Genomic DNA, 21,212 nt, shown 5'->3' with positions numbered 1-21,212 from the left:
CAGACTCTTATCAACAACAATACTAGGCCATCTTGGTTAATGTTTCAGAAAAGTTCAAATGGGAAGAGTTACAGTGTTTCCTTGAGGATTTTTTTTTAGCAGTGGGGGCAGGTCTGTCCAAACAACAAACACCCCTGATGCTGAGCATTTGCTGCTAAATAGTAGCCTACCCCTGGAGCCTGTTCCTTAAGTCTGTTTTCACCTATACAATAATTTAAAAAAATGAGTGATGTGAGGGATTATTGATAGTCAAACAATCTGTTGGGTGCCCGCAGCCCGCTCGCGTGTCCGCGCTATTCTCCGACATGCCCGCTCGCGTCCGCACTATTCTCCGATATGCCCGCTCGCGGTGTGTAGCTCGTGTCCGCGCTATTCTCTGACATGCCCGCTCGCGTCCGCGCTATTCTCCGACATGCCCGCTCGCGGTGTGTAGCGCGTGTCCACGCTATTCTCCGACATGCCCGCTCGCGGTGTGTTTTTTACGCGTGTCCGCGCTATTCTCCGACATGCCCGCTCGTGGTGTTCTTTATCAATCAACCAAAGCCGGTCGCGGGGGCGCGGCCCTCGCCATCTTTCCATTTACTTCTGCTATTTAACCAGAGCGAATGAGACGAGTGCGTCACGTGTGGTGTTTGTCAACGCGCCTTTTGAGAGAAGTGAACGTGACTGCTCGGCTAGTATCGATACTTCGGGAAATTAGTATTGGTACCGTTCAGATATTTCAGTATCGATATTTATCGAAATATCGATATTTTTGACAACACTAATCTATAATATTGCTACGTAAATAATCAGGTTATTCATGGTCTGTTGTAGTAATTTGTTAAAGGGGTCATATAATGCCATTTTTGTACAAGCTAATATGATTCTTTAGGGTCTAAATTAAAACTTTGTAATATACTTTAATTAAAAATTCTCATTAGTATTGTAAGAAAACACTTATTTTACCTGGTCAAAAACAGCTCTGTTTTCAGCACCCCGTTTCAGTGCATATGACTTTAAATGATAATGAGCTTTGCTCACCCCGCCTCTCTGTTCTGTGCGTACACCGTTTGTAACACAATAACACAATAACCATAACGCATTGTTCACAGAGCCATAGAGATTGTTCAGTATAAACGTGGGATTATGAATTATATTGAGAACGTCGTACATAGAAAACATGCCGTAATGTACCCTGAGTGTAAACCTTAGCCGCATTCATTGTGAAGCGTGCAGCTAGCGATTTGCAAAGATATAAATATTAATATAAAGTTTAATAAAACGTTACACTCACTTCAGTTCTTCTGGAGATTCAGCAGGAACACGAATATCTGGTACCGATCCTTTATTCATGGCAGCTTCTTCCTTTATTCGAGCAGCTTCTTAGCAAATCCAGCTTTATACTGATCCTCGTTTATAAAGCAGTCTGGTGTGTGAAATGATTCGCGCAAACATGAAAGCATTGACGTTGCTCGTGGGGAATCTTCCCTTCGAAAACAAACTCAGCCACTGCGTCTTCAGCGGTTCGGATTTAGGAACATTAAAATGACTGTGTTCGTTATTACACCCAAGAACAGAACACCACAATCGCTTAGACGCCATTCTGCTCATAGACAGTGCTCCAGCATATCAACAATGACCGCGCCGGTCCGCGCAGATTGACAGCTCTAACGAGCGAGGGCGGGTCTGTGTTGAAACTCCTGTGCTGACTCCTGTCAATCAACAATCGTGGGAGGGGCCCGTTTGATTGACGTCACAGGCTCGAACGGCTCGATTTGAGGCAGGGGAAAACATATAAGGAGATTAAAACAAAAACACTGGATGGATTTTTATCATTATATGATGGTTGTGTACAGACACTGCCAACACACATTTCAGTACAATCAACTTGTAAAAGTGCATGTACCATTATATGACCCCTTTAATGCTTTTACACTTTTAAATATCTTTTTAATGTCCGATGGTTGAAGGGTGAGTATAATAATGTCATTTTATTGTACCCCGTTTTTGAAAATAGTTATTAGTGTGTTCATATAGGGCGAATCTTTCGCTGACTGTTTACAGTTAATTAATGGTGTTACACTCATAATTCATGCAAATCATCATGGGCCATCAAAGGTGGATACAATACAGCTGTTTGTTTACACTAAAATTCACTTCACTTTTATGTGCTAAAATGCTGACTTGCTGTCCTAGCGTGTATCACATATTTATATAGGGTCCGCTTGCTTGTATGCTTTTCGCCACTTGGCTCGATCCAGGGCATCTTCAGTGGTGATATTTACTGCGCGCATATCCTCCGCCAGACGATCGAGCCACCGCTTTTTCGGCCGGCCACGCGGTCGTCGTCCGGGTGGTGATAGATTATAGGCCGTTTTCACCGTTGTCTCATCGCCACTTCTGATGACATGGCCACACCAGCAGAGTCGGGCTTCACGCATGACTCTAATAGAAAATGCTGAATGCAAAATGCTGACTCTAATAGAAAAATACACTGCCTCAGCCAATCCCTTCTTTCCACAATCAGCACAGGCTTAAGTTCCAATTCAATCCCTCATAAAATTGACTGTGTGAATCTTTAGGAAGTTAACGATGTTATTTCGACATCATCCGATTGGAAGTCTAAAAAAATCAAGAATAAAGTCAGTTGTATGTTTGCAAATTTTATTTGACAAATGGCGATAAATGATTACATTTTAGTTGATAGACATCAGGTTGAACTAATTTAATTAAGCATACTGCATGAACTTAAAAAAAAAGAGGCTGTAAATGCTTGTAAATCTGGGATTATACTAGAATTAAAAGCTTGTTAAGCTGATTAGTAAATTAATTTAAGCTCATAAAAATGCTTATGTGGAGCATCCAAATCGGATGAGCTTGTCGGCGAGCGAGGTCACGCCGATAAACTTTTCTCGATATTCTGCCTTCTGGCCTTCCTTGTTTGTCGGCCAGTATTCAATCCAGGTGTCTTCACCCAAGTGGTACCTCAACCTGAGATGATTGAGAAGAGCGAGAACATTTTTCATTAGGAGTATTTATGCACCAGACATAAGCCATAATAATATTTCTATTCAAAATGCAAATGCATCATCGTCAAACATCTCAAAATTGAAGTATCATCCTCCAAATGTCATACTTTCCGCCAATCTTTGGAAGGGTTTTGGTTTGGCCCATGATCAGGTACGTCTTGCCTTTTTTAAATTTCAGAAAGTCTCTACAGTAAGGATGACCCAAGAACGACCTCATATTCCCTTCCGCATCTGGATCACTGCCTGAAAACAGACACACACACACAAACCTTTGAGGATAAAGCCAGTGCGATGGAGACTGTCTGACCTTCCATGATCAGAAGTCATGAAACTCAGCTGACCTCTTTCATGTCCAGTTTTTCACTGACACAGTAAATCAGAAAGAAACTGGCAAACCGTACCTTCCTTCAGCACTCGTTCAACCGTCATGTTATAGATGTCTGCATGCAGTGAGATGCTCATTTCCAACAACCTGGTTTTATAAACTACAAGACAAAAATGTGTTAAATGATCATCTACAAAACAGCTCAATTGGCAAGAACTGTAGGCCGTACTGGGACTTTATTAAAGGGTCACTCCACCCATTTGCATTAAGCTTTACATTGTTAGAAACCCAGTAATACTATTGAATGGTCCTGAAAAAATCTTTCATTGTCCCCTGAGACGAGAGAAATCCACTATTTACCTTTTTCACTTCCGCCTACAATGACGCAAAAATCGTCAATTTGCGTCATTGTAGGAGGAAGTGTAAGAATGGGGTATTTCTGTAAAGACTACAAGCACTAGTTCCCACCCTTTCCAACCCGCCCATTGGGGGATGGACCTAATGCGCTAACAGACCTATCACAGATCAGTGCCAGTGGCGAAACTTTTTGAAAAAATGGACGCCGAAGGTTCTGAAAACGAAGACGGATAGCTGCTACATTATGGAGGATTGGGATTTTAATATGGCAGAAACAGATGTTCGTGGCTACCTTTATGAGCCTGAGTACAGCGACGAGCAGCTGAGGGCTATGGAGGAACAGGAGGCGGCTGAACCTGCTTCCACCACAGCCGATCTGCCTGCCGCGGACGAGGAGCCCGCAATGCGAGTCAACAGATTGGTGGTGCCTGTGCTCTCACTGTGCGCCAATGGACACAGAAGAAGAGTCAGTCTGCTGCCGCGAATTCCAGCGGTGCGAATTTCTCCTGTATGAAATTATATATTCGGAGGATGACACGGACGTGTGTGTGGTTGATCACCCGAGTTTCGCACCACATATCGATAGCGGCGTCCTGGAGACCTACTTTCGAATCCCTAAGGTCAACTGGAAACGCCAGCCAAAGCCTACAGGGTCCAATGGTCGTCTATCTGTAAAGTAAGTTTATTTTCATTTTGTTAACACACTAACGTTGCAGGTTTATTACACAAATATCTTGCAGTTATGCTAGCTACTGTGGCACGCTAGGTTCAAAGACCATCACTCAATTTGTGCTCAATGTTTTGTCCAGACAATTTCGCCTAACAGCCTACCGGCACTTTCTTGAGTGGGTCCTGCAAGGAGAGAGATTGGGCAGAGGGCGTCGTGTCGTGTTACCAGCTTGTGTTGTGCAGGCTATCCGTCAGAAATATCCAGCTCCAGACGGCCAGTACTGCGGGCACCAAGAAGCGGACGACGCTCAGGAGGAGCTGTAGTTTCTTTTTTTGTATATATACTTTCAATTGTTGTATTTATTGTATATACTAATTCAATAAAAATGTTTAAAATTTACGTTGTTGTACTTCTTTATTAGTATTAGTATTTTTAAATGACCAACTTTTCAAAACTAGAACTACCTAGCTACTGTTGACTTAGATGACAAAGATAACATAATGGTGATCATACCCATAATTTCTATTAATTATAACGTTTTACAAGTAAACATTGCATTTTAATTTAGTTGCAAATCAGTTACCTCCTTACAACTTTATGGGCAGAGTAGTGGGAGTGGCCTGTGGAGCTGAGCATTGCAATGCACTATGGGGATTGTTGTCTACAGGGGCGTCACTAGGCCCTTTTTAGGGGGGCTTCAGGCCCTAAACTTCTGCCAAGCCCCCCTAAAAATGTGAGATTAATGTAGGCTACACAAATTCGTGTTCGCTTCAGTCTTGTTATAATCAGATTCAGCACGTTCTCAATCCACAGCTGCGCCGTGCAGAGAGCACGTCAGAAACAGAGGACAGGGTGTGTGTGTTCATTTGTGTGTTCATCTGAGCCTCATTGGTCTGTCACTGCTCGTCAATGTCAGAGACGACCAATCAAATCAAAGTAGGCGGGCTTTATGTTCACAGACGCTGCTGAGCGCGAATTTTAACAGTGCGACACGACCATTTTTAACAGTCTATGGACTCGACGGTCGGTCAAGTGCGAGATAAGATGTAAGTAGCTAAACTTAACATTTCATATTTTACTTTTTTTAGGTCATAAATGTTAAACGAATGACAAAAAATAATCAGGCAAACTAATATAGTTTTGTCTAATTTCGCCATTTTTAACTGAAAATAGGCCTATACACTCATGTAACTCATGTAATGTAATAATTAGTTTACAAGAAACATTAACAAAGCCGTTTTCATCATGCTAGGCACAAGATTAATAATGAATGTGTACATATTGAGAATATAATACAAATTGTAGCCTTTAGTAAATTAAAAAAATCTCAGCTTTAGGAGGGGAAGAGAAAGGGAGGAAGAGACTGAGAAAAAAAGGAAGAGTGATGGAGATGAGAAGAGAGGAGGTATTGACAAATAATCTGCCCACTGACATGGTTTTAAAGCTATTTCTTATCCTTTTTTTTTGGTCTTCAAACGTCTTGAAATGCACATATCAGAAATAAAAAATTTGAACCCCCTACCAACCTCAAATTTAGGACCTCTGTGATTATAAAGCCCTGTCTACGGCCCTGTATTAGGCATAAGATCAATAATAAATGTGTAGCCTACATATTGTGAATGCATTTAATAAACTTAATTACCTTTAGTAGCTTTCAGTAAATAAACGCGTCTGAGAAAATGATTCATAGGCAAAATCAACCTATCAGTTGACCCTATGTTTACTTTCTTCACTGACAGACAAAAATGAAAAGCCTATATCAGTCAAAGCTCAGCTTTAGGAGGGGAAGAGACAGGACAAGAGAAAAACAAAGAGAAAAAAAGTGATGCTGCTGATGATTAGAGAAAAATTGTCAGCTGCCCACTATCCAAGTTTTTTGGCCTTCAGAACATCTTAAAATGCACATATGTAGATCAGAGAAATCAAAATTTTCTCGGGGAGACCCCGAACCCCCCTATTTGCCCTGCCTCACATTTGGGACCACAGTTATTATAAAACCGTGCCTTTGCATCGTAATGAAAATGGTTAATAGTGATCTTTAGATCCTAAACTAAAGTGTTACCTTTTTTTATAATTTGTTTAAAAATCATATTGGGGGCTTAGCCCCCCTAAAATGAAAATCCTAGTGACGCCCCTGGTTGTCTACAATCCACAAGCACTAAAAAGTCATTTTCGGCATTTTATTGGACAGGAAGGAACAAAATTAAAAATTTCTGCTACTATTCTACTACACATATTACCCACTTTCAATACACATTCATGTCAAAATCGGTGGAGTGACCCTTTAAGGAGAAAACTGTCCTGAGAAGGAACGCTATTGTACAAGACATAATCAAACATTCTCTATTGCTAATTCACAATAAGTTTTCATACCGTATTCCACTTCATGTTCACAGGCCTTTTCTTCACGATTCGCCTCATCGATGTGTTCATTCTTTTGCAAACTGCAGTTCTCTGTCAGGATATTTCATACGTTTACCACATTTACTCTTTCTTTCTCATGGAGACTTCATGAAGTTTTTTGAATGTTCATCTTGCGTTTAATGAATCAAAGTGTACGTACCTTCCGCACACTGGCACAGCTCCTCACGGCAGAGTCTGTTCAGTGCGCCGTCTTTCTTTTGAGGATGGTAGAACTTCACACAACGCTTATCTGTTCAAATATTAAAGTGCAGAAGTTATAATAAAGTGCAGCATATCGAAGCTGTCGGACGGAAACCTTTTATGTCCAAAACCGTTACTTTTCAGGAAATAGAGAAAACACTGTAATTTTTAAATAATTAAACACAGCGTTGTTAAAAGTTGATGTTGTTGTTTTAAATGTGGTCAGACACTTGCATGTGTTATATTCATAACATTTTACCAAAATCAAGCTCAAATGAAGTTACAAGGTTTTTGTCAATAGAACGGCAGGTAATCTGCTAATCTGAGGCAGTAAGCGCATTACATTTTACGTTTTCATCAACTTCAGGTTATATAGTTTAATGTGGTAACTCAGTTTTTTCTGTCATTTGACCAAAATCTCATGTTTGATTGAGTGCTTCGCACATGCTATTTAGGGCACTATTGGCTATGCCTCTACAACAAATGCTATACTAATAATACCTTCACATGCTATTGGAATTATCATACTAGTTTCCTAGTTAAAAGTAAATTGGACATGAACACCCCCTCAAGTCAAAATTTGAATGCGATGGGCTCGTAAACACGACTAAAGAAGTGGGAAGTAGGACATTTCCGATAGCATATTAGACACTCTTCTCCGTTCCTCAAATACATAAGAAAAAATTGCCTTTATAGTGTTTCTTAAGTAAAGAAAATGCTGTACTTATTTAAACAACCAGTTCTTTATTTATCCTTGCATTGCAATCAAGCAGAGACGGTCCAAACTGTGTGCGTATATTTAATTGAATTGCAGCGTTTGAGATTTTACAATAGCACTATATGCTTTATTATGATTTTTAAATGGTCTTAATATATTGCAGTGTTTCCGCTACATTCATTCTGCCGTGGCGGGCCGCCACACCAAAAATCATCCCGCCATCCCACTCTCTTCAAGATCAATGTTCCCATTATTATACTTTATTTGTAGATAAAGGTCTAAAGTTTGGATAACATGACTTTATCTTGCTGGAGTTTATTGCGCTTTCTAAATCATATTCCTTTCTCCCGGGTGTCTGTTAGATTACAGCACTGGAGTAGAGAGCACTATGAATTGTTCTTCATGCTTATTTGTAACTGGAAAAGGCTAGAAAAGGCTCAATAAACTGTTGCATAGATAGAATACACTAAGCAGATAGATATAATCTCTTCGCTTTGTGCTTTGAACTTTTCAATGCGAAGCACTGCACGCTGTGACTTCGCGTTGCTTCAAGTGCATCATTCTGCGCACGGGATGCGCATAATCGCTTTGCCGCTCTTATTGGAGCCTGCCACCACAGCTGGAAAAAATCCTAGAGGAAACACTGTATTGTGCAACCTTAGAAAACAGTCTAATAATATGTGGTTCATGGTTTCTTGTCCGTGAAATGCAACACTTCCGGTATTTTGCAGGTGTCTTGACAAAGAATGCTGCCTATGAATGTCACTTCAGTTCTACTTTCTGAGTATTAATTATCGTAAGCAGCAAAAGACACAAACTCAACTTTGACATGGTGATATTGTGAGACAGTAGGGGTGTAACGATACACGTATTTGTATTGAACCGTTCGACCATTTTTCCTGCCGACCAAAATTTCGTTATTTCAAATGTAGGCGTGTCGCGTGTGGCAAGCGCGCTCATAATGTAAGAGACACTGGCGTGACCACAACATTGCCCAACATCAAATGGCAAATGTAATGTAAGCGGAACGAAACCACTCGTTATTGTGTGGTTGACGGACGGTTTATCAGTCTGGACCAATGCAGCGCGAGCCGATCTTAATCATCAGCACTGTTACTACACAGAGGAATCCAGTAAAGAAAGCATTTGAATTCGCCACTGAAGTAATAACATCGCTGTGAGATCTAGTGAGAAACATTCGCATTTTTCCGTTATTAACGGATCAAACAGCGCTGACGTGGAAACCAGGAAGAAACATTGTGCCTTGAATGAACTATCCAGTGTCCACAGATCAGCAACATTCACCATGGATTTACTGTAGTAACACTACTAACTGTAACCATGTAAGTTTGGCAGGAATATTAGGCTATAATGCTTTCAAGTAACATCACGTCGGTTTTATTTTGACATTATGAATACAATTGCTGCCCTCAAATGTTAATCTGAACTAAAATAAACCTTTGTTTATAACTACTACAATATTACATTTCATTTTGTCCAAGGAGCTGTTTTGTTTTATAAGCTCCTAAGAAAAGTCAAGTATAGCTCCATCATTGCTCAAAGTTAAAAAAATATCATACTTTATGATGTTAGTTTTAATAAAAATATAATAAAAAAAATAAAAATAAAGGAAATTTCTCTGGCATTTCTTTCTTTTTGCTGTATAAGTAACGTACCGAACCGAACCGTGAATTTTGTGAACCGTTACACCCCTATGAGACAGCTTTTCACCTCCATGAGAAATTTGGTCACGTTTTAATGTTGCGAGATCTCGTAGCACATGATCTCGTCACACCCCTAGTTAGATGCTTTTCTTTTCTAGTCCTCTTGACACAGATGTTTGTTGGTATGCTTCATGTGTGCGACTGTAATGTACCTGGAGCGTTGTACTCGTACACAGTGACACCGGCGGGCTGCAGCATTCCCACTTCATTGATCTTGTGAATTCTGAAAGCAATCCTTTCCTTTTCTTTATGAGAAATCTAAAATGACATTTAGTAAAACACTAAAATTAATTATTAGAGCATTCACTGTGCCATACAGCAATTTACCAAATTGCTCACAGCAAAGGAGAAAGAAATCAGTTGCAATCATAAAAAGATAAATTAAACTAATGAATGGGAATAGTGGCATTGATTGTACCTTATCTATGTAGATGATAAGAGATCCTCGCTCTGAAAGCTCCTTGTTCAACTCAAAGCTCTGAATGTACTTATCCTTACCAGAAGATAACTGGTGAAAAAAATCAGGAGGGAAAAAAAAACGGCTGTGATATCAAAGTTTGAGTATAAAATGTCCATTATACGAATTTAATAGCACTTTACCATGGAATAATTCAATATGTTGGACTCGTAAATATTCGGAGTTTACAATTTTACAATCAACTTTCACAATCAACTTTCACAAGCATTGACATGATCTATTTACCTTTGAAAGATCACGTTCATCCACTTTAAACCCTGTCAGCAGGCCAATGTCCAAAATAGACATGGTTGAGCTTCTTAACGGGTCCTTGAAACTGCAAAGGAGGCACACATTTATTTATTTTATTTATTTGGATCCCCATTAGCTTCCACAATGTGGTTGCTAGTCGTCCTGGGGCCCATAAAAGCACTGAAACATATGTACAGTTAAAATGCACAAATATAACATACATAAATATAACATTACCACATGTATACATTTATCCACATATACACATCCACATATACACATTCAAACTCATACAGCATTTGACAATATCAGTACCTATAAACAGTCACAAATTAACTGATGTATTACTATTAATTGTAATCTGTTTTAGAGTCTTCTTAAAATTACATATGTTGGATATATGCCTTGTTTTTAAATCCAATTTATTCCAAGCAGCTGACGATCTAACTACCGGTAATACTGTTCTTGCCATACAACTGGACCTTGCAGATGGAACCACTAACAGACCTGAGCTTATTGTCCGTGACAATACCCACTAAAAACCAATTTATCTACAAAAGATTTTGGATTGTTTTTAAATAGAGCATTGTGCATATAACAGAGAAGACTTATATTAAGTTTGTCCTGAGGCTGACTGATTGTTGACATTGGCACTAACCATCAGTGTCACTTCCTCAAAATGATCACATGTTAATCATCATTTAACATTGCTTCGCCCCATTTGCTAAAAGTATTACAAGGTTAGATAGATGCCACAACATTCTTGATAAATATCTAAATCATCTAGACGTTTTAATTCTGGTCTTTCCATACATTTCAGAAAAAAAGAAGTCAAATTAAATGGGACCTGTAAATCTTGTTTAAAGTTAGAATCTAACACTTTATTTAAGGGTCCAATTCTTATTAACTAGTGGCTCATTAGCATGCATATTACTAGGATATTGGCTGTTTTTTAGTACTTATAATGCCTTATTATGCACAACCATATTCCACATTTCTTAATTCTCCTACCCGATACTTAAACTTAACAACTACCTTACTAACTATTAATAAGCAGTAAAGTAGGAGTTTATTGAGGCAAAAGTTATAGTTAAATGTGAATATGTATTCCCCATATTAAACTGTTACCATTAGAATAGTTGTATACTCACATGTATTCAATGGTGAGTTGATAACTTTCAGTAGCTCCATCATAAGACACTACGTATAGAAAGATAACATCATGATCCAACTTCATTTTACAACACAGGAGTTCAAATTAGTCATGTCACGTTCTCACGATGAATCCTACCGTCAAGCTGTTTTTCCATCTGCACACTTAGATCAAACACTTCACAGTCGCCGTCTTTCTCTTCAGGCAGAGCATAATACACAGAAAAGACCTGTGAGGAAAGTACATGAGCTTTTAACGCAGAACGACACGCTGGAGAAGATTTCATGAGTGCGTTCGTGAACACTCACCGAGAGCATGGCCACCCCAGTTCCTTGAGCGGTGATGTTGAAGCTCTTCGTAATGTCAAACTGTGAAATTCAGTCCATAAAGTAGACAAATAAAGACAACACACTTTTAGGTGAATCAGTTAAAGAGATAGTTCACTTTGAAATAAATTTTTGGTATGTTTTAGCTTACCTCAAGGGCATCAATAATGTAGGTGTCTTTGTTTCCGCAGTATTTTCAATTTTGATATTTTTAGGTCAAACCGTTCTTGTCTGTCAGTCATAGAATGCAGGTCTATGGTCACCACCTCAAAGAGCATGCACAGTTACATTGTACAAAATTACATTGGTGTTCAAGGACAAGCATTAAGCTGGTTCAGGTCATACTTATCTGACCACTACCATTTCGTCTACTTAAATGGAGAAAAATCGATCATAACTTCAGCAAACTATGGAGTGCCGCAGGGATCTGTGTTAGGCCCTTTATTATTCTCAATATATATGCTGCCACTTGGTAATATTCTAAGGAAACATGGAAGTAGTTTCCATTGTTATGCCGATGACACTCAAATATATTTCATCACGGCCAGATGAATACGCTAAATTATCCAAATTGACAGATTGTGTTAAAGATATAAAAGATTGGATGACGCGTAATTTTCTTTTAATAAATCCAGACAAGACAGAAGTAATACTTATCGGTTCTAAAAACCGTCCACAAAACCTTTCACAGCACAACTTTAACATAGTAGGATGCCCTGTTACTTTATCCGCTACAGTAAAAGACCTGGGTGTTACATTAGACTGCAACCTGTCTTTTGAAAAGCATATTTCATGTTACAAAAACAGCCTTTTTCCACCTTAGAAACATTGCTAAGCTACGTAATATGCTATCAGTCTCTGATGCAGAAAAGTTAGTTCATGCATTCATGACCTCGAGACTAGATTACTGTAATGCTTTATTAGCTGGCTGTCCTGCATCTTCAATAAACAAGCTACAGTTAGTCCAAAATGCAGCCGCTAGAGTTCTTACTAGATCAACAAAATATGATCATATAACACCGATTCTATCATCACTTCATTGGTTACCTATAAAGTTCCGTATTAATTACAATGTCTTGCTTTTGACTTATAAAGCTCTGAATGGTTTAGCTCCAGTCTATTTAACGGATCTTCTATCGCCCTATAATCCATCGCGCTCTTTAAGATCACTAAATTCGAGGCTTCTGGTCATTCCTAGGATATCCAGATCCACCAAAGGAGGGAGAGCATTTTCACATTTAGCTCCGAAGCTCTGGAATAGCCTTCCTGATATTGTTCGTTGCTCAGACTCGCTCTCCCAGTTTAAAACTAGACTAAAGACGCATCTCTTCAGCCAGGCATTCATATAAAATTTTTAATCTTACAGTTACTGTAAATTCGGTCTCTACTTCATAAACGCCAGTGGAGAACTGGCCCCGACTGAGCCTGGGTTCTCCCAAGGTTTTTATTTCTCCATTGGGTCATCTGATGGAGTTTTAGGACACCATCGGGTCACTTTATGGAGTTTTTCGGTTCCTTGCCACTGTTGCCTTTGGCTTGCTTAGTTGGGGGGATATTCAAATTAAATGACCCATCATACCACTGATCAGCTCTACCAAACTTGGATGTCTTATCCAGTAATAAACAAACACTGTTAAGTTGATTGATACCGTGAAGCAGCTTTGATACAATCTGTATTGTGAAAAGCGCTATATAAATATATTTGACTTGACTTGACTTGACATCTTGGATGCCCTTGAGGTAAGCTAAAACATACCAAAAATTAATTTCAAAGTGAACTATCCCTTTAACACATAAACATGTGAATCAGACTTTTGTATGCATTTTAATTCTATTTCTCAAAAATACTATTGAAATTTGCTAACTGAGTGCTGTTTTAAGACCACAAACTCTGGTTCATACAGTCATATTTCCAGACCTTGTCTGTGCGTGCAAGACCCATGTTGGAATTTCTTATAGCGATTTTCTTTTTTTCTGATCTCTCCTGCACAGCGAGCTCCAGGTCCAAATTAATGTCTGCCTTCTTAACCTGAATGCGGTACTCAGCCACAGCCTGGAACACCATGATCGTTGCCTAAACAAACGGGTAATTAGACAAGATCATTTTTTCAGTCATTGAATCATTCATTCAAACTTTTTATAAATAATTAATTCAAATTAATTCAACATTTTAAATATACTGCAGCAATTAACATTTTTTTTCAGAACCTCTAGTTAATTACAAGTTATTTTGTTTAGTTGTCTGTTCATAATCGTGGGAGAATCGTGATCTCGGTTCGGTACATTTTCGATACAGCAAAAAAAAAGAAATGACAGAGAAATTTCCTATTTATTAAAAGAAAAAATATTTTTAAATAAGTTTGAGTTTTCCTACATCTTGAAACGTTCAGGTTTATAAATGGGGGTAATCTTTGAAGGATGAACAAATAATGTTTTGGTCATCACATTAAAAATAACATTTAAATATAGGCCTATATTTATTTATATATATATATATATATATATATATATATATATAATATTTAGATAATATTTGAGTTTTGAAGTGCTGGAAAAAGATGTGTGAAATACTTGAAAGCATTTCACTATTCCAGCCAAACTTCTATGGTTACAGTTAGTGTTACTATATTAAATCCATGGTGACTGTTGCTGATCTGTGGACTTAAAGCCTATAAGTAGATCATTCACGGCACAATGTTTCTCCTGGTTTCCACGTCAGCGCTGTTTGATCTGATAGAGATCTACGGTTAATAACGGAGAAATGTGAATGCTTCTCACTAGATCTCGCAGTGATGTTATTACTTCAGTGGCGAATTAAAATGTTTTCTTCACTGGATCTCTTAGCGCTGTGTAGTAACAGTGTCGCTTGATCAAGATTGGCTCGCGCTGCACAGATGTTGCTGGTCCGAACTGATAAACGGTCCGTTAAGCACAATATAATGAGTAGCGCAGTTTCGTTCCGCTTTCATTACGTTTGCCATTTGATGTTGCGCAACGTTGTGGTGGTCGCGCCAGCGCGGATTTTGTCGTCAGGAAAAATGGTCCAAGGAATCGTTCGGTTTGTATGCGTACCGAACCGGAAGCCTCGTACCGAAACGGTTCAATACAAATACATGTACCGTTACATCCCTAACGAGCACATAAGCCATTGTGCAGTGGGGCTTGTATTTATCAACACATTGTCTGCAGCACTTCAGAGGCGATAAGTGGAAGGAGAATTTTTTTTTCATTTATTACACAATATTCAATAACAACAGCTCGTTCTGTGCGTCATACGTCATTATGCCACTTCTACAACATTGCACATGCACAGATCTTTCCAGTTTCGGTTTTTAATCTGGTCAAGTGTTTGCATGTACAACGAATAGATTACAAAAGGTTTAAACCACTCCTTACAATCCGAATTAAATTTCAATCAGATTTGGCCAATTTGTTCCATTTGACTACAAACGGATTATTAGGGTCCATTTAAACACACTGATTTACTAATATCATTTGAAACATGTATTATTTTCTGACACAAAACTTTTTCCCCCAGAATTGGATATTCTGCTGTTCTCTTCCAAGCAAAAGTCTTGCAATTCACACTCAGACATTGAAAACTTCTGGAGGATTTGTCAGTCTGGGTAAAAATGTCCTCACGGGTATGTAGATATAAGCCACTAAAGTGACGTTTTTTTGGTATATCGATAAAATGCAGTTAGTATGCACTATTCCTTTAAGTTAAATAACTCCTAGGGATGAACAAATGTGAACAAATCCAGACACAAGGAACAAAATGAGAAGGACAATGTCAATTGTAATCTATATAAATCAGTTAGTCCACAAGACCTTTCATTCATTTGTTATTTGATGAAATACCTGTGTCGTGCCATAACCTCCGTAAAGGGATTGTTGCTTTCCCAGCCAACGCACTGCCCGTCCGGCTCGCTCAAAATCCTTTGCCATCAACAGGGCAAGGACTGCATAACCTGTGGCCTCGAGAGAGTGATAGTGCTGCCCAGGAACTTGCCAAAATATGGCATCTAAACAAATTGTGATATCGCAGTATCACAGTTGATTTTTGATAAAAATATGCGTCACAATACACATTTTATACAAAAGTGATAAAAAAAAGTTATAACATTTTGAGAACTGTTGGGAAACAATTGACATATACAACTCATTTACTTGAACAATCATGTAAATTGCAATAAAAGTAATATATCAAAATTCATTTAAAATACACATTTTCAAAAAAGACTTGTCTACATCGCAAATGTGACTATCATAAATGCAATTCTTTCTATTTCCTATTTTGGATGTTGAATGAGACCTTACTGGCAACTATATATGATTACCATATGTAAATACATTATGGTTCAGGTATTACTCAAATTTACACAAGAATGGCAAGAAATTTACTGTTTTTAACAGTATTTTATACAACCCAACATTATTTAAGTATAATTTAGTTACTGTTATAGTTTTTATTAATGGTTTGAATAACTTCCATTTACTTTTTAATTTTAGTTAAAGGTTTAGTAATTTTGTTGTTGTTTTTTATACATTTTTATTTCAGTTTTAGTTTAGGTATTTAAGTAAATCAAATTAAAATGAGAAGTGCTTCCTTCACAACTAGCTGAATAAAAAAATATATTTTATTTCAGTTGTTCAATTAACAAATGTTTTTTTTTTATGTTTTTAGTTTTAGTTAACTATAAGAACCCTGGTATAACCAAATTAGAAAGCTTTTGCCATGGAGAAGTTTTTTGTTTTTGTTTTTTTGACAGACTGTAATGTCACTAACCTTTGTTTTCGGTGGAATGACTCATTAGGATGTCTTTATTGAGTTTTCCAGCATGGGCCAAAGCGTAAGAAGTCATAGCGACAGCATAAGTGCTGGTCAGACTGTGAACTCTCAGCGTCAGGTAATTAACGGCTCTGTTTATACTGCCCTGAAGACTCTAGTATGGAGAGAGAGAGACTCAGTGAGACTCAGGGTGCTTTCACACTTGATTCAATTACCTGGTCCAAACCAGAGTTTGATGGACTGTTCACATTACATTATTTGGGTCCGAACCACGGTGTGTTTGCATCAAAGCAGCAGCGTTTTACCCCTGTTGCTTGATAACGAACGACACAGGAGAAGTGTTTGCTCGCGCGTACCCGAGTTCGGAAAACAGTTTTTTTACGTCCTAAATCAGTGTATCCCAACCCTGCTCCTGAAGGACCCCCAACACTGCACGTTTTCTTTGTCTCCCTAATCAAACACACCTGATTCAACTCATCAGCGCATAATCACATATACAGGTGAAACTCGAAAAATTTGAATATCGTGCAAAAGTTCATTTGTTTCAGTAATTCAACTAATATATTATATAGACTCAAACAAAGGCTTGAAATATCTCACTTTGCATGTAATGAGTCTATATAATATATTAGTTTCACCTTTTAAGTTGAATTACTGAAACAAATTAACTTTTGCACGATATTCTAATTTTTTCGAGTTTCACCTGTATCCCCGTGTTATAATGAGCTGATAAGTTGAATCCGGTGTGTTTGGTTAGGGAGATAAAGAAAACGTGTAGTTGTTGGGGGTCCTTCAGGAGCAGGGTTGGTAAACACTGCTCTAAATGAACTAAACTCTTGATGTCCACAGAGCCCGTGTGCACACTAAAAGTGCTAGTGAAAGCACCCTCAGTGAGACTGATGTGACATATTGTAGCACTGTTTGTTTCTAGGAATCACACTTACTTGAACAGATCCAGCACAGATCTTGCGGCCTTCTTGCATGGCGATTAGGACAAATGCAGTTAGAGAGGCATCGGCATCTTTCCCTTGTACGTTACCCTGGAATTAACACACTCAAATAATATGTTGTATAATGATATAATACGAATGTTGGGATCCTTCTGAAGTGCAGAGCAGTAGGTGCTACACAGTCAGAACCAGCCCACAGTTTGGCAGACTTTCTCACATTGTACTTGTTAGTTCTTCTGGACTGGTGTTCAGGATTACATTTATGGGCTATGACTGTTGTACTTGATGTTTGAAGAGGAATTCTTTGGAAAAAAATCACCCATTTAACTTACAACCATCTCGCTGTGATACACAGGTGCGTCCTCTTTAAACGTGCCGTCTGTCAGCTGTTTGTTTATGGCCAGCCACTTGAAGGCGCTGCAGATCACATTCTCCTCTATGACGACTAGATCGCTGGCCATCGCAAACACTTTCGCCACATATGCCGTCAACCTGTAAATGGACACAAGATTAAGTATACTACAAGAAACGCAATCATTATCTCACTATTTTTTCATAATTGATAAGCGTTGCAACATTTACAGTTATTGAACTGAATTGAATCAACACTGAACTGAAGTGATATAAATAATAACACTATTCTCTTCTTAGAGCTGCTTCACAGCTGAAATAGAAGTTGTTTCATCAGTGCTGAAATTTTCAACACTGTTATTTTCAAAGTAATTTAGTAGCATTATTTCACCATGTGCTACTCGGTCTGTGTATCCAGGCAGCATAGGACCCATCAGATTTACGGAAGGTCAACTCCAGCTGATAACCTTCACAAGAACAAAAAATGCATGACATAGTGGCATGTGCTCGGCACTTAAACTCAATTTAACAATTGAGAGCACATTAATGTTGAGGCTGACCTGTGTTGATATGGTTAATGGCTTCATTACGGCGGTCCATGCCAACTGCCTCCCACTGCTTGGTGCTGTCCAGATAATGAGTGGCAATGAGAGGTAGAGTCATAAAGATCATGGTCTGCTCTCCACATCCGCGGGGCTGGACAATGAGCTGACCCATAAAATGTCCACTGATGGCCTGCTCGACTGTGCGCGTTATCTCCTCACCTGCGAACATGGAGGTAAATGGCTGTGATTGGCTTTTGATCGTCATATTGGCATGCATGAACTGATAGATCTAGTGACCTGATTTGTGCAATACGGACAATGCAGACAGAATCCAGTTATAGAATCCACAGTATAATGCAAAATGTCATGGATTGGTCAGGCATGCTTTCCGTATGGCGACGTGGGTATTAATGATCCCATAGCAGCACAATGTAATGACGCAGAGTTCCACTTAACTCTTTAGAACCGGCTGTGTCATCGCCGACACATAACAGCAAGCTGTATTCATTTTGCCGTAACTCTTCAACCGTTTGCCTATCAAAACCATTCAAATTGCCCCTGACAGTAGACAACATGCGCATATCGGCAATATAAACGGCTTATTACTGTAATTTCATGCTTTTCGACAGAAATGAAAGCAGCTTTCTGTCAGAGTGGGAAGGAAGGATTTTTTGCACAGATATGAAGCACGGCAGGTTAGAGTGTTTTGGATTGCATAAAATAATTAAAGAAACGAACAAATACATGGCGAAAGAAGTGGTAGACAGCAGAAGAGGGGATTGGGATGATTTGTAATGAAACCTGGGAGGCGGATGGCCGTTACTCTTTCACGTATCTTAGCATGTGGTGTGTGCATGCGTATGTGTGCGTGCCTTTGAATACATGCATTTGTATGTGTGCGTGTATGAAAAAAAGTGTCTTAAATGAAAACTGTGCAACCCAATGTCACAAAAAAAGAGACTTGTATACAGTATATGTATTATAGTTGATTTTTTTTTTTTACTTTAAAGTTTGTTAGTTTCTTTCGTTCGTGATTTTTCTCATTTTTTTCTAAATAAAAACCAGTAAATTTAATCTCGTTTATTTTTATTTTTGTCTATTTAAATTCTATTTACAAACTCACTGGTCAATAACTGTAATTTGTTGAAAGCTAATCTTTTTTTGAAAAAGATGAAACCTTGCACATGAAGATAGCACATTGTTTTAGAATTTTACAGTCAAAAAATCAAAATGTGAGAAAAACACCTATTTTAGCTTCAGGATCTAAAGCAGTGGTATCAAACTCGCGGCGGCCCCCTACTTGACATTAAAGTTTAATGTTAGTGCGGCCCGTCGTTGCGTGTGCCGCGTTTTTTATTTATTTTATTTTTTATCCCTTATGTTATGGGCTACCATAGATAGTTTCGATCAGCTTACGGTGGGGTTGTTGTCAATAGTTATCATAGACAACCGCAAAGTACAAACACACTGCGCCTGGAAAAAATGAACACGTCGTTTCAATTAAGCGCGCCTTCATTTGAAATAACGAACTTGAGCGCGCAAAATATGTGAGCGCGATATGTGAACAGGCCCAAGGCGAGCTACCACCAATCAGGCCATGAGCTACTGGCAGCTCGCGAACGACGTGTTGGAGACCCCTGCTCTAAAACAATGTGAGAATAATCATTTTGAGCTTGTAATATGTGTCCAACAGGTTGATAAGAAGGTTTGCTTTGATTTGTGCAAAGTCAGTAATTTGCCTGAGACACTGTACATGTGTAGAAAGAATTCAATAAGAAGGGCAGACATGACTGCAAATATTTGTATTTCAAAAGCATTAATTGTTTTTTCTAAGTATAATAAAAGGAAATATGCCTTCCAAAAAAACATTCAATATCATATTGAAAATAAAAAGGACATGAGCAAATATAAGAATCACAAAGATGTGTTATAAGGAAAAGACAAAGAAAGTTTGTAAAATGAACTTCAACTGTCAGAAGGACAGCTCATGAAGAACCAATCATGTACAGAAAGGAATGTTCAAATTCAGAGGAACAGTTCAGAAGAAACGTTAATAATAAAGATTGAGAAGATTGGATCAGTTGTGGTCCTTTTTTGGAATACTTGAATACAATTTTTTTGTGGAATACTTGATGCGGCCCAGCCTGACCCAGACTCTACCTCCAGCGGCCCTCAGTTAAGTTAAGTTTGAGACTCCTGATCTAAAGGGTTAAAAGGGAACGTCTCAAGTTGAGTGAATAGTTCACTTAACCCTCTGGGGTCTAATGTGTTTTTGGGGTCCTTGAGATGTTTTGACATGCCCTGACATTTGTGCTTTTTTTCAGTTGCTTATAAACATATTAATGGCAAAGGTACACTCTATTTAGCACAAACAGGACTATCATAATATGTGAGCAACCTGTATGTACATGTTTGTATTTTTGAGAGAATAATGTTTATGCATGGTTATTGAAAACTAAAAATGAAAGTTTCTGAAATAAGTCCACAAAACACATACTAAATATGACTAATGGATGTTGTCACCTAGATTTTTTGCTTCAAAATGATCTGAAAATCATCCTGCCTAATCATTCACATAAAACAATACATTGATTAAAATTTTGTAAGACACTTTTTGTTTGGAACGACAATATGCGTGGGGCGTGATTCACACCTGAGAAGACAATGACCTGCATAATGACCCGCATAATGAGCTGCATAATGAGCCTTTCATTCAGGTGTGTTACTGAGCCACAAGAAAGAATGTAAGGACAATATATATATATATATATATATATATATATATATATGCATACTACAAAATTGGTTCATAGGTAAACATTTCTAGTAATTGTGTAGTTAATTATCATACTGTATTTTCAGAAAGTTTTGGATATGTATCCTCTCCCCTAATTTGTCACTAATAAAACACAATAAAAATTATTTAAAGAGAAGGCTTATATAGACCTTTAAAGATTTTGTTTACATCTACCTTGTA

General features: G+C 38.3%; 1 protein-coding gene across 1 annotated transcript in view; it reads right to left on the bottom strand.

Moving 5' to 3' along the window:
* Positions 1-2,625: 2,625 nt before the first annotated feature.
* Positions 2,626-21,212, bottom strand: part of LOC130105878 (complement C3) — a 43,604-nt gene continuing 25,017 nt past the window's right edge. The window contains exons 24-41 of the mRNA XM_056272077.1: positions 18,251-18,454; positions 18,082-18,157; positions 17,672-17,831; positions 17,334-17,429; positions 16,387-16,543; positions 15,459-15,622; positions 13,516-13,671; positions 11,580-11,639; positions 11,410-11,500; positions 11,270-11,318; positions 10,113-10,203; positions 9,828-9,917; positions 9,562-9,667; positions 6,927-7,016; positions 6,737-6,817; positions 3,413-3,496; positions 3,119-3,254; positions 2,626-2,973 (exon numbers count right to left, since the gene is read on the bottom strand). Coding sequence (XP_056128052.1) covers positions 2,832-2,973; positions 3,119-3,254; positions 3,413-3,496; positions 6,737-6,817; positions 6,927-7,016; positions 9,562-9,667; positions 9,828-9,917; positions 10,113-10,203; positions 11,270-11,318; positions 11,410-11,500; positions 11,580-11,639; positions 13,516-13,671; positions 15,459-15,622; positions 16,387-16,543; positions 17,334-17,429; positions 17,672-17,831; positions 18,082-18,157; positions 18,251-18,454 — 2,033 coding nt within the window. The 3' untranslated portion in view covers positions 2,626-2,831. The remainder of the gene's footprint in view (positions 2,974-3,118; positions 3,255-3,412; positions 3,497-6,736; positions 6,818-6,926; positions 7,017-9,561; positions 9,668-9,827; positions 9,918-10,112; positions 10,204-11,269; positions 11,319-11,409; positions 11,501-11,579; positions 11,640-13,515; positions 13,672-15,458; positions 15,623-16,386; positions 16,544-17,333; positions 17,430-17,671; positions 17,832-18,081; positions 18,158-18,250; positions 18,455-21,212) is intronic.

Source organism: Rhinichthys klamathensis, unplaced genomic scaffold (genome assembly GCF_029890125.1).
Source record: "Rhinichthys klamathensis goyatoka isolate OS25496 unplaced genomic scaffold, OSU_Roscu_1.1 h1tg000330l_1, whole genome shotgun sequence".
In the NCBI taxonomy this organism is placed as follows: domain Eukaryota; kingdom Metazoa; phylum Chordata; class Actinopteri; order Cypriniformes; family Leuciscidae; genus Rhinichthys; species Rhinichthys klamathensis.
The sequence above is the reverse complement of the archived record's forward strand: the minus strand, read 5'-3'. Positions and strand labels throughout refer to the sequence as shown.